This window comes from Paroedura picta, chromosome 18, assembly GCF_049243985.1.
Source record: "Paroedura picta isolate Pp20150507F chromosome 18, Ppicta_v3.0, whole genome shotgun sequence".
Taxonomy (NCBI): domain Eukaryota; kingdom Metazoa; phylum Chordata; class Lepidosauria; order Squamata; family Gekkonidae; genus Paroedura; species Paroedura picta.
In genome coordinates, this window is record NC_135386.1 from 3,933,425 (window position 1) to 3,961,279 (window position 27,855).

The 27,855-nt window shown below is 51.5% G+C and overlaps 1 protein-coding gene across 4 annotated transcripts in view; it reads left to right on the forward strand.

The window, feature by feature from the left end:
• CSK (C-terminal Src kinase) overlaps window positions 1–27,855 on the forward strand; it is a 38,471-nt gene that overhangs the window by 4,343 nt on the left and 6,273 nt on the right. The window contains exons 1-5 of one of the 4 annotated variants that reach the window (XM_077317579.1): window positions 3,008–3,050; window positions 20,127–20,204; window positions 24,789–24,902; window positions 25,626–25,738; window positions 26,256–26,475. In XM_077317579.1, the coding sequence (XP_077173694.1) occupies window positions 3,024–3,050; window positions 20,127–20,204; window positions 24,789–24,902; window positions 25,626–25,738; window positions 26,256–26,475 (552 nt within the window). In that variant the 5' untranslated portion in view covers window positions 3,008–3,023. Of the gene's footprint in view, window positions 1–3,007; window positions 3,051–17,215; window positions 17,235–19,843; window positions 19,863–20,126; window positions 20,205–24,788; window positions 24,903–25,625; window positions 25,739–26,255; window positions 26,476–27,855 lie in introns of those variants that run through there. The other 3 variants (XM_077317582.1, XM_077317581.1, XM_077317580.1) reach the window with 3 other exon arrangements.

Consider the following 27,855-nt stretch of genomic DNA (forward strand, 5'->3'; position numbering starts at 1 on the left):
AGAGTTGAGGACTCAAGCCACTGGCTCCCACGTCCCGGCCTAACCACTCTACCACGCTGCCTCCCGAGAGCAAAGTCTGACGTCCCTTTCTCCGGGTCTTATATCCAAGATGGCTGCAAGAAAAATAATTATTCCTGCCTCTTGAGAAACCCTGCAGGGGAGCCCTCTACGGTAGCCCCCCAGAGCAGGAATTGACCATCCATAACGTGCCGATTCAGGGCAATCCCGTGAGACGATCGGGAATGCTGGGAGTTTTCTCTTTGGGTCAAGCTTTTTCCCGGCTGCGGCCGGCATGGCGTTTGTGGCGGAGGCCGCCTCTTGCACTGCCCTATCTGGAGCTCCTTGGAGGCAGGAAGTGATTGGTGCTAAAATAAGCAGCGTTTGTGAGCAGCCATTCAGGAGTCCCCCGCGTAGGAGGGGCGTTATAACAATTCGGAAGCGGACGAAGAAATCCACACTGCTTAAAAAAGAAAAAGGACACATTTCAAAAGGGGAACGATCGGCGTTTAACGGTTGGCTCTTCTGGAGGGCCCGTTGTGTTTCGCTGCGAGGAAGTGTGAAAGTGAGAAAATAAAACAGAAAGTGAAAGAGAGGTTCAGACATGTGGCCATTGGGTACGGCCGTGGCTGAATGCAGTGCGCTACTGCAGGGGTCCCACAAAATTAAGTTTGCTGGCTCCTGCTCGGTGCTTTTTGGAAGAGGGTGAGACCAGATACGTAGCTGTCATGGCAGCATGAGGATCTATGCTGTGTTCCTGAAGTTGAGCAGTGGCGATCATTTTGTGGCTGGCTCCACCTCCTCCGGCAGCCATTTTGTGCCGGCCATTTTTCCCCCTGCATCTGCCGGAATTCCAGATGTGCTGTTGGTTTGGTGAGGCTGAGGAGTCCTGCCCCATGTGGATTAGTAAAGCGTATTTCCTTTTTTTAATTTTTTGCTCCATTGATCGGTGTAGTCACATCACTCTCGTTGGGCGCGTGAGAAGATTAGAACTGGCAGTCTTCGGTTTATGGATTCGGCCCCCGTAGCGCCATGGGTCAAGCCGGGCCCCATCTTGACTGCCGGAGCCGCGTCCTGATACGCCGGGGTCCGGCGTCTCCTCAGCATTTTGCCACCTGAGCCCTTGGACGGAATCGCTCCGAGTCTGTTTACAAGAAATGGAATTAACTTCCAATTAGGCCGAGTCCAAATTTAATTTCCAAATGGCCCGGCGACGCGAGGTCCGCAGAAAGATTGGATCACGTCACCCTGGGCTCTGGGAGACGGTGATCGGACCCTGCATATCGACTGAAAATTAACTTCCGGTACACCAAAGCTTTATCCTTGAAAAGCAGAAGCCATTTAAACAAATCAACATTCCCCAAATGTTGCGTCAGATATTCAAGCCGTGGGACTATCTCACTATGGTTTTGTTTCAGAGATAACAGGAGAATCGTGGTTTGTGGGTGTACGAACACGCGTACATCCTGGGACTTTTTGGTACAGTCCCCGTTCCCCCAGCCACTGCATCTTGCCTGCCCCCCATTAGCACATTTCCAGGACTTGGGGGCCCAGCATAATAACTGGCCATAAATCAGGATGGGTAAGGCCAGCTGCATAAGTCTGTAGAAAAGAGCACGGGTCCAGGAGCACCTTCAAGGCTAAGAAAATTTGTGGCAGGAGAGAAGCTGTTGTGAGTCACAAAAGTTCGACATTTGCCATGATCTCTGAAACCAGCAAACCACGGTTGACACTGGCCCGGCAAACCAGAGTCCCAAGCTGCGGTTGGTTTCTCGGTTTGGAATACCAGTTAGCAGGGCAAATGCAGCAGCACCCTGGAAGTTTCGAGGCTGTTTATTTATTAGCAGACACGTGTCAAATGGATCAGTCCTCCATCCAGAGTGTGAAGAAGGGGGAGGGACCGTATGTCTTCCCCCCTTCCCTGGTGTGACGGTCTTGCCCCTGTCTTGAATGCTACGAGTGTTTTCTTCTTGCGCTTGTTATGACGCTGCTGGGTCTATGCTGTTAATTGCCCTCCTTTTTAAAATTGTGTGTGCCTTAAGTTCTGTCCGGTTGCTTCCCATTTATGGAGACTCTACGAAGGAAAGACCTGTGAAAGGTCGCCTTATTCACTCTACTACATTTTAACAATAAAAGGTAAAGGTAAAGGTATCCCCTGTGCAAGCACTGGGTCATGTCTGACCCTTGGGGTGACGCCCTCCAGCGTTTTCATGGCAGACTCAATACGGGGTGGTTTGCCAGTGCCTTCCCCAGTCATTACCGCTGAGTCAGCCTTGAGCCGGCTGCTGGGATTGAACTCCCAGCCTCATGGGCAGAGCTTCAGACTGCATGCCTGCTGCCTTACCACTCTGCGCCACAAGAGGCTCAGAACAATATTTTAACAATACTGCATTTTAATTTGTGTTTTGTGAGCCACGCCAAGGGGTTTTAAGCGGGTGGGTCCAATGGTGCCCTTTTTCTTAGATTTTTTTAACCATCTGCACACATTCACACATGCACAAACACACACACACACACACACACACACACGGATCTCGTGTCTCCCCCCCCTTCCCCCGGGTCGGATCCAGTTCCCCTTCTCCCCGCAAACGCCCGGTGCGCCCGTGTTTGCCTCTCTTAATCCCAAGCGGGTCAGCAAGTTTAGACAGACGCCCGGCCAGTCTGTGTTTTCACAAACCTCGGAAAGCTCTCGGGGCGAGGGAGACCGCTTCCCTCCCCCTCCAGCCCTCCCACCTCGCATGGAACAAGTCATGAAGGGTTGGCCAGGTCCCAGAAGAGCCAGCCTGTCAGAAGGAGAGGCGGAGAAGCAAACGGAGTACCTGCAGCAGATTCTCCCTGGAAATCACAGCCCGCCGTTCTCTTGCGGGGGCTCTCCTTGAGCTAGATGCTCTGAGCGCCTCTCGATTCCGGCTCTCCCGCATCTTTGGCTTCCTCCCCTGCAGGGGCGAGGGGGCTGTCAGGAGGGGGGGCTTCACTCGGGGTCCTGATAGTGGCCATGCGTCGCTCCGGCGGTTACATAACGCACGATGCTTCTCAGCTTCTGCTCCGGCCTCGTAAGTCCTTCGCTGTTTCTCTTCCGATTGTCCCTTTTTCATCCTGGGCCTTCTCCGGAGAATCCGTCTCTCATCCACGCTCCCCGATGGGCTCGCAGGCCGGGCTTCATGTTGCAGCCTCTGCATGGAAGCAAAGTCTGTGCCAAATCGCCTTGGCCAGGGATTTTCCAGAGATGAGATTCAGGGAGCTTTCCCTGGGTCGGTCCCTTGCTCACGAGAGGGTCGCTGCGGTCCCGGCGGGGGGGGGGGGGGGTAGGGGGCTCGTATTGGAAGGGAATCCGGCAACGTCTGGAAGCTTAGCTTGGAATGGAAGGAAAGTGGAGACGGCTGCAGGATGTTGGAGGCGAGTTGGTCTCTCTCTGGCAACCCTTCGCGGAGCATAACAAGGTCACGTCTGTCTTGACAGGTCATGGAGTGTGTTTGTGTGTGTGTGTGGGGGAGAAACAGGAAGAGGAAAGAGCTGAGCTGAGCGAACATGGAGACCGGGTGTGCAGCATGTAGCCGCAATTGATTGCATGGTGCCAACGGCCCGCTGAACGGCCTGCGGAGTATCATTAGTTATGGACGAGCTGGGGGGTGCGGGTGAATGATGGGGGTGTTTTGGAAATTCTCCCCTCTTCGCTCTTTCCCTTCAGGTTTCTCTCAAGCATGCCGTCTCTCTCTTTCTCTCTCTGTTCCCCTTCGCTGCATTTAGCATCCCGGGCCATCTCCACCATGCTCGGTCTTTTTCATTTCAGGTTTTGGTTGTCAGATGGGGGAGGGGGGATGCCTCCAAATTCTTGCCGGGGTCTGCGGCTGGGCTGGTTTTGCCCCATCCGTGATGGGAGTGGTACTATAAGCTCGAGGGACGTTACTAGCTTTAGTAATTGACTCGTGGGGTTCCCTCCCGCTGGTTCAGTGTCGGCTGCCATTCAAGGAGCCTTGGACATACTTATGGAGGATCGGTCCATCCACACATGTGGGCCATGACAGCTAAGTGGAACCTTCATGTTCAAGAGCAGTGTAGCACTGGGTTCCAGGCCTCTGTTCGTAGGCCATTTTAGGGCATCGGCTGTATCAAACAAGGTCCTTTGAGTTCTTCTGTGTTCACTTTTGCTTGGCTGGTTTTCTAACAAAATTCGGCCACTGGTTGCCGTCGACTCAGTCGGGAGAGAAATGCACTCTGCACATGCTCCCATGCTTCAGCAAGGGGTCTCTGTCTCTGTCACTGAATAGATATCAGGGCTCATCAGTGCTCCAAGCCCCAATAATCTCCTTTGGTCAGCAGTCGCTTTTTCCGGTTCTCTAACCCTCCGTTGCCCTTTTATTTGGGGATTGTCACCTATTTTCATCCCAATTCATAGACGGTGATTCATTCATTCATTCTCTCATCTTGGGTCTAGACTGTGATTCATCCCTTTGTAGATACATTCTCCCTGCGTTTGGGATTCACAGAATTTGGTTCATCGAAGGATTTATTTTTAAAAAAAACCTGGCCTGGCTTGGAGCTTTCTAGGTTTGGCTTTTTCGGAAATCGGACTCCAAGTCTTGAATGAGATGCTCAGAACCAGGTTGGAAAGGCGGCCGTGTCTTCTCAGGGGTGGCATCTCTGCCTGGTCCCTGGCTTGATCCGCGGCATCTCCAGCTCAAAGGGTCATGCATTTGGGGAAGGACAAGACCTCTGACAGGAGACAGATTTAGAGAAAGGCCTCTCTGCAGGGTTGTTGGCCAGAGAAACTGACCACCTGGGTTGGGGTCGCCTGGCACCTTCTCTGTTTTGTCTGCTTTCAGGAAACAGATAACGGGGATTGCCTTCTGCATTTCTGTTTGGGCAAATGGTTTGCTGGGGAATTCTGCAGGGGAAATTCTGTCCTTACTAGACGATTGCATAGTGGCCAGCTGCATCACTTCCCCCCTAAACTTTTCCTGTTGTCGTTTTATTGCTGAAACGTCACTGCAAAACTGTCTCGTCTAGAAAACGGCGTGCGTGCAAATAAATAAATAGCCAGTGTCGTGTAAAAGGGGCAGGGCTTGAATTTGGGGACCGGGTTCGAATCGCCACCCGTGCCAAGGAAACTTGACAGGCGACCTTGGCCAATCACCCGCTGTCAGCTGAGCCTACCTTTCAGGGTTGTTGCGAGGTTACAATGCAGGAGAGGAGAATGATGCCAGACGCGTTTGGGTCCCCGTTGGGGAGAAAGTTAGGCACAAATGAATTAAGGAAACATGTCTTTGGCATCACACGGCTTTTCAAAGAAACGTGGACACTTATAATTCTTTAAAAATGAAAACTGTAGCTGAGAAGATCCTAAGAGAATTGTTCACCCCACTGGCGTGCAGATGACTGCTCCGAACTCAGGATTCTGGTTTCTTTTCTTTGCGGATGTTTTATTTTTGGAAGCCAGACTTGGGAAAGCGTGGGGGATGGGGACCTGTCCAACTAGGCCCCTCCATATGCCACGCATGGGTCCCCTTTGACGTAGAGCCCAGTGCGAAACTCCCGCCAGCCTGCAGGCGGCATCTGCTGTAGCTCTCCAGGGAGACGTTCTTGCACACATGCAAATTGGGCAGAGGTGTGAACACAGATTGCCTGTGTTTGGGGGAAAGTGCTTAAAAGGAGAGTTGATCGGGACCTCGGGACATCACCCTGCTGTTGCTTAATAGCCCGCTTCCTCCTTTCATTCATAACTTCTACCTCGGTGAGTGCCAAAAATGGTCATCGAGAACCTTGGCTCGTGAATCCAGGAGGGCGAAGGGAGAACAGTCTGCAAAACTCGACAGCAAACTTCCTTCCCTTACAATGGAGCCACTGTAGTAGTAGTAGTAGTAGTAAGGGAGGAGGAGCAAAAGGAGGGCAAAGGTGGTGATGTCACTTCCTGGGGGTGTGGCAGGGAGGCGTGGCCAGTTGGCATCACTTCCGGGGGCGGGAAATTTATTTCAGGGGCTCCTCTACAGTCAAAGGGTCCAAAAAAGGGCCATTCTGATCACTGCAGAAATCCTGAAATACAACAGGTCTGAAATACGACAAATAAAACGCTAAACATGAGAAAGTTTTTTAGAAAGTCTCTCTGTAAACTTGGTCAGCGCTGGCGTGGGATTCTCACGTCTGACCCAGAGGAGGGATAATAAAGGACTATAAAATGACTTTGCGAGGGGTTTCTCAAAAAGCAGGATAAAAAACGGGGCAATCTTCCAAGCGTGAAACAATGCCGTTTCAATCTGGCGACTGTTTCCAAATGAATTTCGCCATTCCGCACGGTAAAATCCAGTGTCAGAAAGCACCGACAATGGATGGACAGCATTTTATTTTGTCTGTGTGAGGGCCATTTTAAAGTCATGAAGCTTTACGCCCCACCTTTCCCCGAAGATTCAGGGCAGGTAACAATAAAGGCACAACGGCCAAATAAAACAACCCAACAACAACAATATCAACAATAATTAATCTGGTTGTACCAAAAATGCTGATCGAGCCTGTTGGCTGAGAGGGTGCTTGCGAGGGAGCTGGGGCGGGTCCTCGAGAGGCCCGTTCGCCTCTGAAACCGGTTTCCAAACCTCGCCGAGCGACGAGAAGAGGCGTGTTGAACTGGCTGACTCAGCCGCTGGGGCTCAAGATGAATCCTGCCGAGTTCAGAGCCCGGGTGAGCGAAGGTGATGGTTGTGCACCGTCCTGTTTTTAGGTGGCTTGCCTCCATTTGGAGACGGTGGGGCTCGGAGGAAGGACGGAGGGGATCGTGGGGCCTGAGGCTCGGCAGCTCCCGTAGCCCCTTGTTTGGGGAGACTCTGTAGGCCGGGCCATCCCTTGCAAACTCCAGTTTCATCTCCCTCATTTTGTCCTCGCGAACACCACTTGCCTTGACATACCCACGGGGTCATAGTAAGTCTTCCACCGCTTGACGCGACTTTCCGCCACTACCGAATGCGGTTCGGCAAATACAAATTCGGCCGCTTCCGTTTCAGCCATGGCCATCTGCAGTGCTGGCTTCTCCGATCACTCGGGAGGGAGATTAGCATTTCCGCGGGTGACACGATCCGTCATGGAGAGACAACCGACCGGGTAAAAGTTCCGTCCCCCCGTTTCTCTCTTGTTCCGAGAGCATTCGACCGTTTAAGATCCGGTTTTAACTTTTCCCGGATCTCCCGCTTTTCTCTTCCCAGCTTTGTGCGCCAGGCTGGATTGGAACCCGGGTCTCTTCAGCCCCGCCGGGTGCTTTCCGGAGGCTCGGGCAGCGGAACAGAAGGCCTCCAGCGGAACCAGATGTGGAATAATCTGTTCTCTCGCAGGGTTTGAATTATAATCCCAAACAGAGAGGCTGCGAGAGGCTTATGCTATTACAAGACGCAGATTAATAACCGCTCCCCCGTCTGCGGCGAGTCCACCCAAATTCCCCTTCTCGTACGGCTCCCCTTGCCCTGTCCTGGAAACAGCTGTTGTGGGTGACGTTGGCAGAGCTGTGGGTTTCCTCTTTTCTTTCATAGGCCAGGCTTTCAAAATCGGGTGGACGGGAGACATCTGCGACGTGGTTTTTGATGCAGAACGGGCCTTGAGACTCTGCTGATAAAAAGCTCCCGGCTGCTGTCGTGCGTTACCCGGAAAAACAGAAGCTAGCGGGTGTGGCCACAGAGCACGCCCTGCCGCTGCATAGGAGGGAAGAGAGCACCTTTTGAAAAAGGCCTTCCTCTCTCGGTGCTCTCTTAGGACACCGGGTGCATGCACTGGAGCAGAGGCTGCGGGACGCCTCCGTGTGACTTCCTTGGTGGTCGTCCTTCCAAGGATGAACTTGGGCCGAACCTGTTTAGTTTCTGAGCTCGGATGAGGCCGGGATAACCGTCCAGGCCCCAGCAGACAAGCAGAGATGGTTTGTTATTGCCGTCGCTGCATCTTGCGGCGGTGAGTTCCGTAAGTTAACAGCACGTTGTGCGAAGCGATATTTCCCCCATGCTAGCTAGTGGGTTTTCTCCTGTTTCCGTGACGTGGTGTGTCTTTTTTAGCGGCAACGCAACTCCCCCGAGAGCTCCCTGGCTTTCCGGGAAGTCGCACGATCTATCGAGATCCCCAGAAGACTTTAAAACAAAAAATGAACTCCTGAATCTAACCTTTGAAACTCTTGCCGCTTTGCTAAACTTGCTGCTGTATTTTTAAAATTTGTTTAAAGTGCTCTACGAGCTTCCTTTCTTCTTTACGGCGCTCGGGCCGGCTTGGGGCGTCGATAACGTGCGTAAAAACGAAACACTTTGGAAACATAAATATCAAGATCTGAAAGTGCAGTTCCGTGAGTTGCAATTAAATGAAGCCTCCAGGTTCAGGAGCAGTGAGGATGCTAAATCCAGAAGAGCCCAGCCGTGTCTGACCGCCTATGCCAGCACCTTATTTCTAACAGCGGTCAGCCAGTTTGCTTCCTGGAAACCCGCAAACAGGGTACGAAGGGGCAGTTTTCCCTTCCCACTGTTGCAGCTGCCTTTCAGATAGACTGCCTCTGAGCCTGGAAGTTCTGTTTAACTTTCACTTGCCGTTAATTGTCCTGTCCTGTGTGAATTGGCCCAATCCCCCGTTTAAGGGGCATGTTTTATGCATTCTGCAGCAATGAGTTCCGTAGGGGAAAGGCATAGCCTGTAAAGAGCTCCCTTCTTCTGAGTGTCTTTCTGTACGGAAGGGCGATCTGTCTCCAAACTCCTTCCCAGCAAGAAAGGGGAAGAGTCAAAGGTCAGGGCCCGAAAAGTCTGCTAAGAATAGCATCTTTCACTTCTGCACTGGATCAACTGAGTGCTACGTCACGGTTTCTGTGTGCATCCAAGGCGGTTTCCCCTAATCAGAATGAAAAAGAGAGAAACTAAGTTCAGCAGAACTGAGCTCAGAAAAGCATCTAGGCTTGGAGCTGTCAACCTTAAACCCCCTCCCCTGCCAATGGCCAAAGGGGATCCGACAACCCCAGCATCGGTAAAAGATTTCCAAGCGACATTTTTTAAAAAACAGCCTTTTGGGGAGTGAAAACCCCTCCTGCCTTTGCATTTTTTTAAAAAGTTGTGTTCGGTTTGTTCAAAACACATACGGTAATCCGTAAAACAAACAAGAGCACCGAGGTCTTTGTTCTGAACCAGTTGAGCTTCTGCCCGGAACAAGTGCAGCTTCAGATAGGGCGGTGAGAGCACCGTTTTTTTCTCTCTCTTTCCACTTTGCATTTTGCATTTCCTGGATTCTTTTGTTCTGTCTTGTTAACCGCACTCGGAAAGGGGTGTTGCATTCAAAAGGAGTGTCGTGGAGAGTCGCTCTGTGTTCCACCGGCCTTGCTGTTCCTGTTATCTCGGCCTGTGCTGGTTACTCCTGTCTGCGAGACCCTGGACGGGGAGGGGGGGGGGAGGCATGGTTGACCCTGACTCTTTCATAGAGTCCAATCTTCACTGGCAAATTCATGCAGGGGGATCTGTCTCGCAGGGCCCCGCAATGAGGGTTATCAAAGCCATATCTCTCCTTTTGCTGTCCCAGAGGCCGGACTTTGACCCCTGACATGTTCGGGGCGTTACGCAGGCGTGAAGGCAGGGCTCGGAGAGAGAACACCGATCTGTGTTTCGACACCAGCAGACTGGAAAACGCCCGGGGCTCCTTTGCCGGATCCCTGTTCGATCTCCGCTTCTTGCGTGCTGTCAAATGCAAATGCCATTTCAAGGGTTTTTGGGGTGAGCAAATCCCGCAAATAATAGTTCCTTGGATCCTAACCCGGCAAAATGGAGGCATTGTTGTCAGTGCACACGGGCAGGGGTCTTGTGGCACCTTAAAGGCAGGGGGCAGGCGGGCCGACAAGTCACCGCCAAATTATAACGACCCTGCAGGGTTTTCAGGGCCTTGACTTCACCATCAGTCCACTGTAAGATTCTAGCAACCAAAAGAAGCCGGGCTGAAGGCAAGAAACAGAACAGAGCTGCCATGGCCTGCCTCTGCGTAGCAACCCCGTCCTTCCTTGGAGGTCTCCCATCCGGGTGCTAACCAGGGGTGACCTCGCTTAGCTTCTGAGATCTGACAAGGACAGACTAGATTGGGCCATTCAGGTCAAGGCAAGAGGTATTCAGGGCAGCTTTGTCATTGCCCACCTCTACGTCCAGCAACCCTGGACTTCCTTCATGATTTCTTGTCCACATTCTACCCAGGGCCGATCTTGCTTCGTTTCCGAGACAAGATCGGGGATGTTGAAAACTATCAAAGATTTATTCCAGGATCCGCTCTTAGGGGGAGCTAGAGCCCCCCTCCCCCAGTTTTCAGAAGAAGAAGAAGAAGAGGAGCTGGTTCTTATACGCCGCTTTTCTCTCCCCGAAGGAGTCTCAAAGCGGCTTACAGTCGCTTTCCCCTTCCTCTCCCCACAACAGACACCCTGTGAGGTGGGTCCCGTCCCTGGGTTCTTGGAAGCCTTTAAAACCATTTTTCCCCCTTCTTGCAAGGTGTCAAATGGTGTGGGAGGGGATTCCTGATTTGAGTGACTTCGTGGGCATCTGGATCTTGGTGCGAATTCTGGTTTCTTGAGCCTCTGCCGGCGACGGAATTAATGTGGGGACATAGACGAGCATGCAGATTGGGCTTTGGTCGCAGAATTTAGATTGCAGAAACTGTCTCGCAGGGCTTGTTTTTAAGGGTGCCCGATATCTAGCCGTGCGTCGCTGCCCAGAACACTCCCCCCTCCGGCTCTGCCACCTCCCTTACTGCATGACGCTACCTTATCTCTGTTCCTCTTTCCCTAGTATTTTTAGCCCCACAAGCCATAGAGGTCCAGTCAAGCTGTTTGGCTCTGCCTTGCAAAGAACTCAGGCTCGAATGGAATAAAAGCTGCTTTTCCTTTCCCAGTTTCTGTCTTTGTTCACTTGCTGGGAAAGGTGATGGAGATGCAGCAGATGGAGTTTGAAATGGCCAAGGGGGTGGGGGGGGGTTCTGCTCTGGCCCCCCTCAAATCCCCCTTTTATTTTTTTTAAAAACCTTTAGGCTGGAGCAGGTGATATATCTCCAGCAAGGCCGGGGACATTATAATGGGCCTTGAAAATCCAATTGATTCGCTAGGTCTATAAATGGTTTACCCCTCTCAATTGCCAAGCCGCAGCGCTAATTAGAAAAGGCGTTCCTGAAAGCAGTCAGGGTGGATCTGCTCTTTGGTAGGGGAACAGGAGGCCTTTGGTTGGGGAGAGGGCAGCCGAAGTAATTCGGGCTCTCATGGTGTGGCATCGTCAGATTGTAGGGAATGTAGTCATTGAAGGAATGATGTAATCAATGAACGAACGTTTGTGGGTGATATTCCGCGTACGAATAATGTAATCAGATAACAAATGTTTGTGGGTGATATGCTGCTGATGAATATAATCAGCAAACAAATGATCGTGGATGATATTCTGCATACGAATACTGTAATCAGCGAACAAATGTTTGTGGGTAGAATTCCGCGTACAAATACTGTAATCAGCGAACAAATGTTCATAGGTGAAATTCCGCGTACGAATACTGTAATCAGCGAACAAATGTTCATGGGTGAAATTCCGCGTACGAATACTGTAATCAGCGAACAAATGTTCATGGGTGAAATTCCGCGTACGAATACTGTAATCAGCGAACAAATGTTCATGGATGAAATTCCGCATACGAATACTGTAATCAGCGAACAAATGTTCGTGGGTGAAATTCCGCGTGAAATTCAGCGTACGAATGCTGTAATCAGCGAACAAATATTTGTGGGTGAAATTCCGCGTACGAATAATGTAATCAGCGAATAAATTTTCTTGGGTGATATTCTGCATACAAATAATATAATCAGCGAACAAATGTTCGCAGGTGATGTAATCAGCGAACGAATGCTTGTGGATGATGTAATCAGCAAACAAGTGATGTAATCAATGAAGGAATGGTTGTGGGTGATGTCAGCGGCGAACAGATGATGTCAGCAGCAGACGAGTGATCGATTGCTTTTCGAAAATTGAATTGGGATGCTAAGCGGAGTTTTCCGGTGACTCTTAATGCCTGTTGCGGTATCTGGTTTCGCGTTTGGAACGGCTTCGCCTGTTGATTTCTGCCTTTCCCGCGCTTGAATGACAACAAAAATATTTGGCTGCTCTGTGTGTGCCAATACCTTTCCTGGTGCCTGATGGGTATTATTGGAAAGTGGGTGGGGTCAGGGGAGGCTTGTGCCCTATAGCTTTTCTGATTGGTCGTATCCTGTTCAACAGCACTTCTTTCTGGAATGTTGGAAGATTCGCTGTATCACCCCTCTGTGGAAATGTGCTTGGCTCCGCCTCTAGTGGCAACCATTTTGTTGCTGCTCCTGACATCCCTGTCCCCAAATGCCAAAGGTGTCTGGAGGCCGAAAAGGGGTGGGGACCCTGAGAAAGACAGCTTTCATTAGCAAGGAGAAAAGAGAGGGGAATACAGTTTTTGTTGATTTCAGCCTCGTTTGTTAATTTTAATTCCCCCCCCTTTTTTTCACTGCTTTTTGGGGTCATCGAGAATGGAGGGTTACTTTGGGTAAGGAGGCTCAGGAGACTGCAAACAAAGGAATAAAGATTCACCCCAAACTGCCCTCCCTGATACACTCAATGCAGGGGATCTGTGTTCGAATGCTTCTTGAAAATTAATCTCTGGCACCCTTAAGAAGACGATTTCCCCACTGATCTCAGCCTTGGAAAGGGCCTGTTTGTTCCACCTGGAGTTGAAAGACCCACCGTTTCTGATTTTTGAAACCTTTTGTACTGTCAGCTGCCTTCTTCATTCCGGAAAACCAAACGACTCAGATTAATACCAGCTCCAAGATTCAGATCTGTCGTTCTTCGCAGAAAGCAGATAAGATCGCAGCCTGAAATATCTTCTCTCTTTCTCTCTCTCTCTCTCTCTCTCTCTCCAAAATCTAGCCTTGAGAAGAATTCCGTAGGGCTTGAAAGCTTGCAAGTTTCTTTGCTGGTGGAAAGCAATGTTGAGTTTCAGCCATCTTAGGGTGACCTCCCCCCTCCTTGTGGTGTTGATTCCTGTGGCCGTCACTGCATCCTCGGGCAGCATGTAAAGTGGTGTTACCTTTCATCCATCTTGAACCTCCTACCCGTCACCTTCATTGGAAGCCCTCAAATTCTAGCCTTTGGGGAGAACGAGGAAATCTCCTCTTTCTTGGGTCTCCCCGTCCTGCGCATAATTTTATAGACCTCTTTCATGTTCTCCCTGAATCGTCACTGTTCTAAGCGGAGAAGACCCAGACTCCTCAGCCTTTCCTCCTAGGGGAGGGGCTCCAACCCCCTCCGTCATCCGGGTCTCCCTCCTCGGTCCTGGACCCTAGCTCTATACACTTAAACCCCTGATGTTCTACAGCTGGTGCGGCGTTCAAGAGGGTGTCCAGCCATGCTGAACCATCCGTGGCGAAGAACTTGCACTGGAGAATTCCCCTATCAGCCATTTAGCAAAGGGGAATGGCGTGGTGATGTAAGGAAGGTCGTGGCCAGAGCACCACAATGAGTGTGGGAGGTGTGAACAGTCTGTCTTCACTTCCTGCTTCCTCCACCTGGGTCTAGCGTGTGTTTCAAAAAAGAAATGTCAGGTTCTATGGAGTCAGAGAAGTGAGGCAGGAGGCTGGACTCGATGAACCACTAGTCTGATCCAGCAGGGCCCTTCTTGTGTCTCCCGACAAATTCCGCAATCAGAGCCAGTGTTTCGATTGTACACCTAAGCGATCCTCGAACTTCTTCTTTCCCCTCTGTCGGCTTTCGGCTTCCTCTCTGGTCGGGCCTGCTTGCCCAGCTGTTTTGTCCCTTCTGGTCTCCAGGCTCTGGGGTGGCCCCTTTTTCGACTCTGCCCTCTCTGGCTCCGGGACCTTAGCTTCTTCAGGAGCATTTCCCTGCACATCGGTATAGCTCTGGCTTTTTCTCCTCCCGCCGCCTCCTGGTAATTCCCACACGGATCGCCGCGCATGCTTATGGCTGCGTTGCACAATGAGTCCCCGGGCTATGATGAAGACCGGTTTGCGAGTGGTGCCGGTTTCGTCAGCTGGAAAAAAACCTGACAACTTCCTTTCCGGGTTGGGGGGTGGAGAATGCACAGATGCACACTGCCTATGAGCCATGGCGGAAAGGGAGCCCAGCTTAGTGCCAGAACACAAATTTGGCGTGCAGAAGATGTTGCTGCCAGTCTTCTGGAATAGATAAGAGAAAAAACTAAATCAGCCGGCCAAAATGGGTCTCACAGCAACTCTTTGTTTGGTGCATAAATCATATAATTTCTGGGCAATCAGAACGGGCTCCTAGGTATATTTCCCCTGTTTTCAAATACTTCTTCAATGATTGACACTGCAGAGTCTGTAATCCATTTAACAGTAATATATCAATTAAGACTTATCTCTCGGCTTTAAGCTCTCTGTCTTGAGGCAATTTTATGCCTACGTGCCCCTGGACTTCAGTGCCCTCTTTTCTGCCACGCCAACCCTTTCCTCTGCCCTCCTTTGTCCATGACCAGTCTCCGCTGTTTGTACTTCCTTTTTTTCCTTTAAGCTTCCGCCCACCTTTTGTCAGGGAGCCAGTGTGGTCTAGAGGTGGACACTTAGCTGGAGTACCGGGTTCGATTCCCCACTCTTGCACTTACAGCCAGCTGGTGGATCTTGGGCCAGTCTCAGTTATCTCAGAGCTCTCCCAGGCCCACCTGCCTCACGGGGTGACTGTTGTGGAGAGAGAAAGGGAACGGTGTCGGGAAGCCACTTTGGGAGTAGCAAAAAGCAGGGTATATATATAAAAACAGCTCTTCTTCTCCTTTTGGCTGCCCACCCAGAGCAGTTCTCTTAGAGCTCTTTCAGCCTCATCTTCATGGTGGCTGTGTGAACAGGAGAGACATAATTTAGAATGACCACCAGTGAGAGGGAGCTCACCACCTCCTTAGGCCGCCTATTCCACTGCTGAACTACTCGGTGAACATTTTTTTCCTGGTATCTATCCAGTACAGTTCTCCACATAGTTTAAACCCTCTGCTGCCAATAGGGATCTTTCCCTGCCCTCCTGCAAGGGACCACCTTTCAGATACTTCCAGAGAGCTGTATTCCAGCTTGTGCTGAGTAGAAAATTGGCCTCGAGGGAGATCAAGCGGGGCCCTGCCGCCTCTCGAAACCCGGCCGCTTGCTTGCCACCCCTAATTTGCTGCAGCCACCTACGCCCCCCCTCCGAGGGGGGGCGGGATCCCGTCGAACAAGAAAGCTGGCGTTTAATGCCTTCTGCCAGTGATCTCATACATCCGGAGGGGTCAAATCGATGCGAACAAAGGCCGGATTGTTGCAAGAACCACGCAGCCGGCCGTATCTCGGCTTGTGGGCTTGTCAAAAACCCCTTGCCAGCTTCCCCAAAAGGCATCTCGCTTTGACTGCTCTTTTGCACTCCCCGAATTGCTCGGCCCCCTCCCCGAGGTGGCAGGGACTGTTTGGCTTCCCATGGGAGGCCGGGATGAATCATTCGAGAGAGACGCTGTTTGCTTTGCATATCCAGCCCGGCTGGTTCTCAGTGGTAGGAAAATTCCAACCGGGCTTTTGCATTTCGGGGGGCCACGATCCGCTGATGGCGCTTGTCCAGCTCGGCGGTGCCCTGCTGCAGATCATTCTCCCAGGAAGGACTTTATTTTAGCCTTGCAGTCCGCGGGTGAATTTCCCGAAAGCGTGGGGTCTTGTCCAGCCGAGAGAAGTTTGTCAGGTGCGGATTTCATTCAAACATAAAGGCAGACTGTGGTCTGAGTTTTGCGAATGAGCCTGGGGAATTGTCTCCCTCCCATCCTCGCTTCCCATCCTCCTATGCTACGATCCAATTATTAATTTCTGGTTTGGGGCAAACGAGAATCAGTTGTCTCATCAGAACGGGCAAGCATGGGTGCAAACAGCAGTTTTTCAAAACGCGAGAGAAGCCATCTTCGATCCATCATACTGTGTGACACAGTGGCCCAAAGCCATGTTGGATCAGGCCAAGGGCCCCTCCAGACTCACACTCTGCCTCACACAATGGCCAAAACCCAGGGGCCATGAGGAGGCCCTAGAAACCAAAAAGCTTGAGAAATCTAAAAATCATTCTTATAAAAATACATTTAATACGCGTTTTATTGCACAGGGGTTCTGCCTATTTCCTACTCCGATTTTAATGTATTGTTTTTAATTGACCGTGTATTCTAATGGGAGACGACCGAGGAAGTCTAAGGTCGCTTGCAAAAAACAGGCCGTAGCAAACTACCTCTTGTGCCAAAAACCACGTGGGGATCGCCACAAGTCAGCTCTGACTGAATGGCATTTCCCACCACCCTCTTGTGCCCGCGGACAGCCCGTAGCGTCCTTTGACACCCCCTGCCCACTACAGCTTTCCCTGGAATGTAACTGGCATTCCCATTGAACAGATGGGCCACATCTCCGCCCCGTATTTCAGTGGGTCGACGAGGCACGGCAGACCCTTCTCGGTGTCTTTCCTCTCCCTCGGGCCGCGCGCCCACGAGGAGGGCAGCCTCTCCCAGGGAAACCATGCCGCTGGGCCTGGCCGTCAGGGTGCCACCCACCTGCCAAAGCAGATGCCTTTGGGAGCACCACCAACATTAATAGTGGAGGCTGAGCTTTCGGGGGCTTTTCCTCCGAGCACCAAAAGCTGCGGGACGCTAAATATAGTCCGGGCAAGGGGAGGGGGGAGACAGGTGTAGGGGGGGTTGCGAAACAGGTGCGATTCTCCAAGCGGGCAACGAACAGAGAAGGCGGGCAAAATGTCAGCTAAGTTGGAGAACTGGGGGGCAAGGAGAACGGGAGGGAGGGGGCACGGGGAAAATTTAGATTGGGAATGGACATGGGGGGGGGATTGTGGCCTTAGTGGAGGGACCTGTGTAGATGGACCCGTGCGTTTTGGGTTTGAGCCACCGAGCTGCCATTGTCCGCGAGGGGGTCGGTTTCTCTTCGCCTTCTCTGCAGGTCCGGGAATACAGTTTTTCGAGGCGAGAAGGAGGCCTCTTGGTGCTGGGGTTGGAAGGAACGGAGCAGAGACAATGCAGAGAGGAAGGTTTCGGCATCATAGCCGGAGGGTGTAGACTAAAAATAGAAATGGGTGTGGGTAGAGGAGGGGGAGGGAAAGGACCTTGCTTTGATTTATTTTTTTTTCCCCCTCCCCACGTTGCCGGATGGAACTGGCAACTGCTCAGCCAGCGAAAAATGATGGACCGACTGATTAATTCCGGAAGAGCCCCTTCGGTTTGAATTAGCTCAGGTGCGGGGAGAGATGGAGTGGCCGGGAGTAGGGGAGGGAGGGAGAGGGGGAGAGAGAGAGAGAGAGAGAGAGAGAGAGAGAGAGAGACCCAATGGAAATTTGCGGAATGCATCTCTACCCCTGTTTTCGCTCAGACCGGGGGATGCATGGTTAACTCTCCCCTTTCCCCTACCTGCTCCCGTAACCTGGGGATCTATCGACCTCATACATATCTGGCGGAAATGCTACTTGCCCCGTGGCCCAGATCCAGCCTACAGAGGTAGGACACACTTAATAGCTCTATTTCCACCTCCCCCCCCATGCATAATTGCATTACCCTCTCTCACGTCCCCCTTGGTTGTCCCTTTCCTCAACTAAAAATTCCCGGACGCTTCAGCCTTTCCTCCTAGGGGAACGTGTTCCCACCCCGGAATGATCTCGGTCGTCCTCCTGTGCGGTTCGAAGGAGGGCGGTCTCACTGAAAAGATTTGGATACATTCTGGGGGATGCGCTAACGGGGATGAATGCTTCCTTCTTCCTCTAGGTTTGCTTGTTCCATTAGCGCTGCAGGTCGTCAGCTTTTCGGCGGGTGCCTGTCTGCCGGGAGGAAAGGACGATTAGCTTCTCATGATTTATTTATTTTATTGCTCTTTTCTCCATCATGGAACCTACCAGGGTTCCCTAGAGTTGTTCAGGCACCGATTAGATTGGCCTTTTATTGTTTCAGCATCGGGGCTGGTTCACGAAGCTTCAGTTAATACTTATCCTGGGCCCACCTGCAATCCACCGTTCTTACCGAGATTTCAAGGAAAGGAAAAAGCTGGATTGGTTGATTGATTTGATTTATTCTTAGACTTATAGGCCACTTTTGTAGCCCACTTTTGACTACATGAATTAGATTCGATGCAGCTTACCTTCCTCTCCCCACCCTGTGAGGGTGGTGGGGCTGAGAGAGCTCCAAAAGAACTGGGACTGCCCCAACGTCACCCAGCAGGCCTCATGTGTCTCATAGTGGTTGACAATCGCCTTCCCTTCCTCTCCCCACAACAGACATCCTGTGAGGTAAGCGGGGCTGAGAGAGCTCTGAGAGAACTGGGACTGCCCCAAGGTCACCCAGCTGGCTGCATGCGGAGGAGGAGTGGGGACTCAAACCCAGTTCTCCAGATTAGAGATAGCTCTGCAGTAGGAGATGGATCCAGCTTCTGAGTCAGAAGCCCTTGGGGTTGGACCTTCTTTGAGAGGGAAAAACCAGAGAGTCTGAGCTTTACGCACATTCCACAAGCAGCAAAAATCCTAGCGAACAAGAGTGATTTTTTACATGGTTCGCCTCCTTCCCGTAAACACAGCTTGGCTTGTGCGAGCGAGATATTTTCCCCGAGGTGTCGGTCCCTCGTTGAATCCGCCAGGCTTCCGCACCGCTGCAGACAGAGATGGCCGGGCCTGCCCCTCCGAGACGCAGCTGCCCATCTCCGCCAGCCTCCGATAACAATTGCCCCTTGAAAGCTCTCCTTCCTAATCAATGAAGCTCTAATGGAGCCGCAGCACAGACCAAAGACGGCGATCCATCCGTTTCGCCGGATGCTGTAAAATTAAGCATCTGTCGGGGGGGATGTTCGGAAGCGAGCCGCCGGGTTTTTGAACAAAAGAAGAGTGCCAGAAAGGACACCCCCTCCCAAAGAGACCTGGCTGGCCCAAAAGCTTGCGCAGTTATTTCGTGCTAGTTTGTGTGACTGCAAGGTCACTAATACAATATCCTTTGTGCCCGTTTTTATTTGTAGGCTCCTGGTTCGTTCCTCAACACGAATCCTGTTGCATGGTTGAATATTCCTTTTAACTTTATTTACCTCCTGAATTTCAGTCCAGTGGGGATCTAGATCGGCTTTCCCTCTCTGTTTGATCCTCACAACAACCCTGTGAGGTAGGTTGAACTGAAAGTGCCCGACTGGCCCGAGGTGTCCCAGCCAGCTTTCGTGGCAGGGTGGAGATTCGTACCCGGGTCTACCAGACCTTGGTCCAATTATTAAACCACTAAACCATACTGTTTCTTGAATCTCCCATCTCATCCCATCTCCCATGTACTGAAGCACTCTCTATAATCCTCCTTGAGTCCCAGTGAGAAAGGGGGACTCATCTGCATCCCCTTCTTCTTTCCTGCAAACCCACAATTTAACACACACATACACACACCATTGTGTGCAATGGCAGAAATACTCTGGATCTGGATCTGTTTTAATTTGGCCCCTGCTGTGTTGCAAAGCGTCAGAGAGAGGGTTTTTTTTTTTGTAAATATTTAATTTTTAATTAAGAGTTTTTAATACAAAACGATAAAAGTTCTGTATAGAGAAAAAAGAATGAAAAACAAGGAACAGGCTAGGTAGAATTATAACCATACACTGGGGTATAAACCGTTTCGTTTAAATGTATCGCTGGGTAACAAGATTGCTCGCTTATCTTAATTTTTTTTAATTATTTGTTTGATGAAAAAGAGTTGACAAACAGAAAAGAGAAAAATAGCTTATTCCAGGCTTTTTCAACCACAGCTCTGCTTCCCAACTGTATTCTACACAATCTCGCCACTTCTGGGGTCTCCCGAAACCTGAAGAATGTTTTAGGGGTTTCTCAACCATACAAAAGTTGAGAAAGGACGAGGTATCCGTTTCAATTTACGGATTGTTATTACTAACTTCTCTGTGTTGAAGTGATTTCAAAATTATATTCTTTGGTCTTTAAAAGCACAAATCACCGGATCATTTTTTTTTCTCCCCCACCCGGAGAAACATTTTAAAAAATATTTTCGTTTCTTTCCCTGACGACAATCCCCGGAGAGATACTATCCCCTTGCGTACGGGAAGGCTGGCGTGAACGCGCCGGGAAACGGGCCGTTGATCTCACCGTCTCCCCTTCTCATTCTAGGTCTCATGGTACCAAGTGACGTGTCCGTCTTGTGAGATCCAGTCCCCGGAACCCCCTGAGAAGATGTCAGGAATGCAGGTAAGGCCCAATGGGCGGAGGAAATGGGCAGCTAGACTAGAGCCCTGTATTTTGCAGGGGGACGGTGGGGAGGAAAGGGAGTCCACACGAGTATTGCCTACCCAGAGTGGCAGCTACTCCCTGGGGTCTCCGTTCCAGTCTCAAAGGTGGGTCACCCAGTTCTCCCTCCTAGCCAGTGCGGCCGGGTTCTTAGGACCTGGGTTTTAATCAGGTTACAGTTTTGCCACCCAAAGGTGGCTTCTTGGCCTGTGAGCAGATCTGGATTCCCCCTTTGAAAATAAAAATGGATTCCCCATTTTGGACACCGATATTTTAGGAAGTTGATCCGTCACCCTTCCAGTGACCTGTTATGTCCAGGCGGCCGTCTGCCCAATCCTTTTGTGAGAAACCCGCTAGTTCCCGCCTTCTGTTGCCATAGCCAATGAGGGAGGACGCAGCAGCGCACGAGGGGGGGGGCAGCTCTGCCGCTCTCCTGGCTGCGTCTTGCTGTTGTTGAAGAAGGAGGGGTTGTGGTAGCAGACGGGCGTCTCGTGATCCGACCGCCCCGTTGATCCTGGGGACATTCCCATGACGGAGAGGCTTCGTTTGCATGACTGGCCAACAATTGGTGCAAAATGCAAATGAAGTGGCCTGGATTTGGGGAACTGGGCTGTGGTGACCCAGCCAGTAAGACCAGGAGTCTGGGCCCAGATGGCATCAACATAGCAAAAATAGAGGGAGAATTGAAAGCCAGATCTCAGCTCCCAAAGCTCCCCCGAGCTGCCGAGGGCCACCTCGAGTTTTGTGTATTGAACAGTGTGCTGGACTAGGTGGCCTGTATGGCCCATGATTCTGTGAGTTTAGGTGGCCTGTATAGCCCCTCCCAACTCTATGGTTCTATGAGTCTAGGTGGCCTGTATAGCCCCTCCCAACTCTATGGTTCTATGAGTTTAGGTGGCCTGTATAGCCCCTCCCAACTCTATGGTTCTATGAGTCTAGGTGGCCTGTATAGCCCCTCCCAACTCTATGGTTCTATGAGTCTAGGTGGCCTGTATAGCCCCTCCCAACTCTATGGTTCTATGAGTCTAGGTGGCCTGTATAGCCCCTCCCAACTCTATGGTTCTATGAGTCTAGGTGGCCTGTATAGCCCCTCCCAACTCTATGGTTCTATGAGTCTAGGTGGCCTGTATAGCCCCTCCCAACTCTATGGTCTTAGGTGGCCTTTACAGCCACCCAAACTCTATGGTTCTATGAGTCTAGGTGGCCTGTATAGCCCCTCCCAACTCAATGGTTCTATGACTTTAGGTGGCCTGTATAGCCCCTTCCAACTCTATGGCTCTATGGCTCTAGGTAGCCTGTATAGCCCCTGCCAACTCTATGGTTCTATGAGTTTAGGTGGCCTGTATAGCCCCTCCCAACTCTATGGTTCTATGAGTTTAGGTGGCCTGTATAGCCCCTCCCAACTCTATGGTTCTATGAGTTTAGGTGGCCTGTATAGCCCCTTCCAACTCTATGGTTCTATGAGTCTAGGTGGCCTGTATAGCCCCTCCCAACTCTATGGTTCTATGAGTTTAGGTGGCCTGTATAGCCCCTCCCAACTCTATGGTTCTATGAGTTTAGGTGGCCTGTATAGCCCCTTCCAACTCTATGGTTCTATGAGTCTAGGTGGCATGTATAGCCACCCCAACTCTATGGTTCTATGAGTCTAGGTGGCCTGTATAGCCCCTCCCAACTCTATGGCTGTATCAGTTTAGGTGGCCCGTTTAGCCCTCCCAACTCTGTGGTTCTATGAGTCTAGGTGGCCTGTACAGCCACCCCCAACTCTATGGTTCTGTGAGTCTAGGTGGCCTGTATAGCTCCTTCCAACTCTATGGTTCTATGAGTTTAGGTGGCCTGTATAGCCCCTTCCAACTCTATGGTTCTATGAGTCTAGATGGCCTGTACAGCCACCCCCAACTCTATGGTTCTGTGAGACTAGGTGGCCTGTATAGCCCCTCCCAACTCTATGGTACTATGGGTTTAGGTGGCCTGTATAGCCCCTCCCAACTCTATGGTTCTATGAGTTTAGGTGGCCTGTATAGCCCCTTCCAACTCTATGGCTCTATGAGTTTAGGTGGCCTGTATAGCCCCTCCCAACTCTATGGTTCTATGAGTTTAGGTGGCCTGTATAGCCCCTTCCAACTCTATGGCTCTATGAGTTTAGGTGGCCTGTATAGCCCCTCCCAACTCTATGGTTCTATGAGTCTAGGTGGCCTGTATAGCCCCTCCCAACTCTATGGTTCTATGAGTTTAGGTGGCCTGTATAGCCCTTCCCAACTCTATGGTTCTATGAGTTTAGGTGGCCTGTATAGCCGCTTCCAACTCTATGGCTCTATGAGTTTAGGTGGCCTGTATAGCCCCTCCCAACTCTATGGTTCTATGAGTCTAGGTGGCCTGTATAGCCCCTCCCAACTCTATGGTTCTATGAGTCTAGGTGGCCTGTATAGCCCCTCCCAACTCTATGGTTCTATGAGTTTAGGTGGCCTGTATAGCCCCTCCCAACTCTATGGCTCTATGGGTCTAGGTAGCCTGTATAGCCCCTGCCAACTCTATGGTTCTATGAGTTTAGGTGGCCTGTATAGCCCCTCCCAACTCTATGGTTCTTTGAGTCTAGGTGGCCTGTATAGCCCCTCCCAACTCTATGGTTCTATGAGTCTAGGTGGCCTGTATAGCCCCTCCCAACTCTATGGTTCTATGAGTCTAGGTGGCCTGTATAGCCCCTCCCAACTCTATGGTCTTAGGTGGCCTTTACAGCCACCCAAACTCTATGGTTCTATGAGTCTAGGTGGCCTGTATAGCCCCTCCCAACTCAATGGTTCTATGACTTTAGGTGGCCTGTATAGCCCCTTCCAACTCTATGGCTCTATGGCTCTAGGTAGCCTGTATAGCCCCTGCCAACTCTATGGTTCTATGAGTTTAGGTGGCCTGTATAGCCCCTTCCAACTCTATGGTTCTATGAGTCTAGGTGGCCTGTATAGCCCCTCCCAACTCTATGGTTCTATGAGTTTAGGTGGCCTGTATAGCCCCTCCCAACTCTATGGTTCTATGAGTTTAGGTGGCCTGTATAGCCCCTTCCAACTCTATGGTTCTATGAGTTTAGGTGGCCTGTATAGCCCCTTCCAACTCTATGGTTCTATGAGTCTAGGTGGCATGTATAGCCACCCCAACTCTATGGTTCTATGAGTCTAGGTGGCCTGTATAGCCCCTCCCAAGTCTATGGCTGTATCAGTTTAGGTGGCCCGTTTAGCCCTCCCAACTCTGTGGTTCTATGAGTCTAGGTGGCCTGTACAGCCACCCCCAATTCTATGGTTCTGTGAGTCTAGTTGGCCTGTATAGCTCCTTCCAACTCTATGGTTCTATGAGTTTAGGTGGCCTGTATAGCCCCTTCCAACTCTATGGTTCTATGAGTCTAGATGGCCTGTACAGCCACCCCCAACTCTATGGTTCTGTGAGTCTAGGTGGCCTGTATAGCCCCTCCCAACTCTATGGTACTATGGGTTTAGGTGGCCTGTGTAGCCCCTTCCAACTCTATGGTTCTATGAGTCTAGGTGGCCTGTATATCCCCTTCCAACTCTATGGTTCTATGAGACTAGGTGGCCTGTATAGCCCCTCCCAACTCTATGGCTGTATCAGTTTAGGTGGCCTGTTTAGCCCCTCCCAACTCTGTGGTTCTGAGTCTAGGTGGTCTGTATAGCCCCTCCCAACTCTATGGTTCTTTGAGTCTAGGTGGCCTATACAGCCTCCCCAACTCTATGGTTCTGTGAGTCTAGGTGGCCTGTATAGCTCCTTCCAACTCTATGGCTCTATGTGTCAAGGTGGCCTGTACAGCCACCCCTAACTCTATGGTTCTATGAGTCTAGGTGGCCTGTATATCCCCTCCCAACTCTATGTTTCTATGAGACTAGGTGGCCTGTATAGCCCCTCCCAACTCTGTGGTTCTATGAGTCTAGGTGGCCTGTATAGCCCCTCCCAACTCTATGGTTCTTTAGGTGGCCTATACAGCCACCCCAACTCTATGGTTCTGTGAGTCTAGGTGGCCTGTATAGCTCCTTCCAACTCTATGGTTCTTTGAGTTTAGGTGGCCTATATAGCCCCTTCCAACTCTATGGCTCTATGTGTCTAGGTGGCCTGTACAGCCATCCCCAACTCTATGGTTCTATGAGTCTAGGTGGCCTGTAAAGCCCCTTCCAACTCTATGGTTCTGTGGGTTTAGGTGGGCTGTATAGCCCCTTCCAACTCTATGGTTCTATGAGTTTAGGTGGCCTGTATAGCCCCTTCCAACTCTATGGTTCTGTGAGTTTAGGTGGCCAGTATAGCCCCTTCCAACTCTATGGTTCTGTGAGTTTAGGTGGCCTGTATAGCCCCATCCAACTCTATGGTTCTATGAGTCTAGGTAGCCTGTATAGCCCCATTCAACTCTATGGTTCTATGAGTCTAGGTAGCCTGTATAGCCCCATCCAACTCTATGGTTCTATGAGTCTAGGTAGCCTGTATAGCCCCATTCAACTCTATGGTTCTATGAACACAAAGCCGTTCAACCAAAACTCTGCTTCTCCCCTCCGCCAGGCCGTCTGGCCATCTGGTACAGAATGTATTGCCAAGTACAACTTCCACGGCACTGCCGATCAGGACCTTCCGTTCAGCAAAGGAGACGTCCTCACCATCATCTCTGTCACCAAGGTAACCGGCTCATCCGGGACCAATTTCATCTCCTGATCTGGGGGGAAAGGGGAAGATGGAGGGAGGGAACAGACGTCATGCTTGCTTTGAGCCCCCCTTGTGGGAGCAGCTTCTGATCTGGATCCACCGTCCTGGAGAACCCCCTTCGGTTTGTCTCAGGCAGAAGTCCCCGACACAGTTCCCACGGGCAGGACTCTTATGAGGCTGATTCTGTGAAGGCTCAAGGGGGCAGCAGGTGACAGTGGACGAGGGAGAGGGTTGTGAATGTCCTGCACAGTGCAGGGGGTTGGACTAGATGACCCAGGAGGCCCCTTCCATGATTCTATGATTCTAGGATTCTAGTTTTGACATCTTTCTGGAGGTGCCCGGCCTGGGCAGAGGAGAGCTACAATTCCCTTGCTCTAAGAGGACTGAAATAGACTGTTCTAAAAGTGGCAACGTTTGAGAAACCCCCTGTGGTTAAGATGGTAGGATTTGCAGTTTTCAGGGGCTTTCCTCGGCCGGCTTTCCCGCGTCTGCCGGCTCTCCCTCGCGGCCGGAGCAAGGACAGAGAAACGATCTGTCTTAATTTGCCACGAGCCGTTATTTAAACCTCTTCCAAAAGTAAGTCACTCGGGCGAGTCCCAGAGAGAGGCTCCTCGGGTTGAGGAATCCAAATTTTAGCTCCCAGAGGAGAGGAAAAGGATCCGGCGGGGTCGTCTGACGCCTGCTTTCCCTCGTCAGGATCCCAACTGGTACAAAGCGAAGAACAAAGTGGGCCGCGAAGGGATCATCCCGGCGAACTACGTGCAAAAACGGGAAGGGGTGAAAGCCGGCATCAAGCTCAGCCTCATGCCGTGAGTATCAACGAGACGGGAAACGCCGTGGTAAACAAGGATTTGTAGATTTCACTGTGTGGCTGGAGGCAAGGCTGCCGCACCTGTTTTACGTCTGGCTCCGCCTCCTGCGGCAGCCATTTTGTGGCCACGCCCACCTCACTGTGTCAGAGCTCGGAAGGTGCCTGCAGGCTCAGAAAGGTGGGGTGAGAGGGTCGCGCTAGGGTCTAAGAGAGCCAGGTCTGTATCCCCACTTTGCCGTGGGTGACATCGGGAGAGTCGTTCGCTCGTCCGAGAATCTCCCTCGCAGAGCTGTTGTGAGGATAAAGTAGGGGAGGGGAGCAAGGCGCGGTCAATCACTTTGGTTCGATACCGCGAGAAAGCCGGGTATAAATATTTCTGGGACAACCGTCGGAGACTCAGTTCCCTCCCGTGGTTTGGGGCTCGTGACACCGGCCCGCCTCGCAGGGCCGAAATGTCACAGTGCGACTCGCCTGTCTCCTTGGCCTCTCACGCCATGTGGCTTCTCTTTGGCTAGCTGGTTTCACGGGAAGATCACCCGGGAGCAGGCCGAGCGTCTGCTGTACCCGCCGGAGACGGGCCTCTTCTTGGTCCGCGAGAGCACCAACTACCCGGGCGACTACACCCTCTGCGTCAGCTGCGACGGGAAAGTGGAGCATTACCGCATCATGTACTCCTCCAGCAAGCTCAGCATCGACGAGGAGGTGTATTTCGAGAACCTCATGCAGCTGGTGGAGGTGAGGCAACACGGAAGCCGTGGGGTCTGGCATGTCAGGACCATTAGAGGGCGGGCTGGGAAGGGAGAGACCCGGGCCCCAACCCCCTGCTTGGCTTCTGAATGCTCTTGCGCACGTTTGCCTTCTCCGAGCCTACCTTGCAGGGCTGTTGTGAGGGCCAGAAATGAGGCAGAGCCTGAGGGAAGCTTTAAGCTCCCCACGGAGGGAGGATGAGCTTAAACCTGTGGTTGGTTGGTAGGTAGGTAGGTAGGTAGGTAGGTAGGTAGGTAGGTAGGTAGGTAGAGGATGGATGGATGGATGGATGGATGGATGGATGGATAGATGGATAGATAGATAGATAGATAGATAGATAGATAGATAGATAGATAGATAGATAGATAGATAGATAGATAGATAGATAGATAGATAGATAGATAGATAGATAGATAGATAGATAGATAGATAGATAGATCACCACAGGTTGGAAAGACGCCTGATGCTCATGTGGCATTAAAAATGCTCTTCCTTGCAGAAGGTGCTTCTTAGCAGCTTTGAAGGAGGCCTGCCAGGTGACCTTGGGCCAGTCCCAGTTCTCTCAAAGCTCTCCCAGCCCCACAAGGCCCCTCTGTGGGGAGAGGAGGGGAAAGGGCATTTTAAGATCTCTGAGTGTAGAGAAAAGCAGGGTATGAAAACCTCACTTGGTCTCCCAAGCTAAAAAGGCTCTTTGGGGGGCCCGTCGCCGTTCCCTTGTGGGATGCAGACCGGCACCGTGCCTGGGATGTTGTCTTAGCCCTCTCTGCTCCCGCCGGGCTTCACACGGTCACAGTCTGTGGGGCTCAGACGTGCCAAGGGCTTCCTGCCGCTCGCCTCCACCCGGCCCAGACAGGAAGCCAGCTCTGAGCAATTTTGAAAGTGCTTGCTTTGTGGAGCAGGTATGGGGCCCCGTTTCAGGGAGGGATGCGGCATGCGCTGGCGCATGGGGGAGGAGGGGGAGGAGGAAGGAAGGAAGGGGCTGGTGTGAGCGGCCACCTGCCCCCGACGTGGCAGAGGGAGGGATGGTAGCTGTGCCCGATGATGGGGAAAAAACAAACATGTGCAGGGGTTCTTCTCTGGGGCTGCGGAGATGTGGCAAGAGCCGTTCTTCTCAGCCCTGTGGCGCCCCCCAGTGGAGGACAGCTCCATTGCTGCCAATTTTGAGGCAGTGTGCTCCTAAACACATTCTTGCAATTAGAGAGAGAAGACCGGGGACGTATTAGAGAGAAGACCGGTGACATATCATGCCACACTTTTTAAAAAGTGTCAAGGCAATCCCACGTGGCAGCAGATACGTGGTTCAATGCTAGAGCCTTTTTGTATGCCAAAGGTCTGCGGTTCAATCTGGGACCCTGGCTCAGGGGCAGA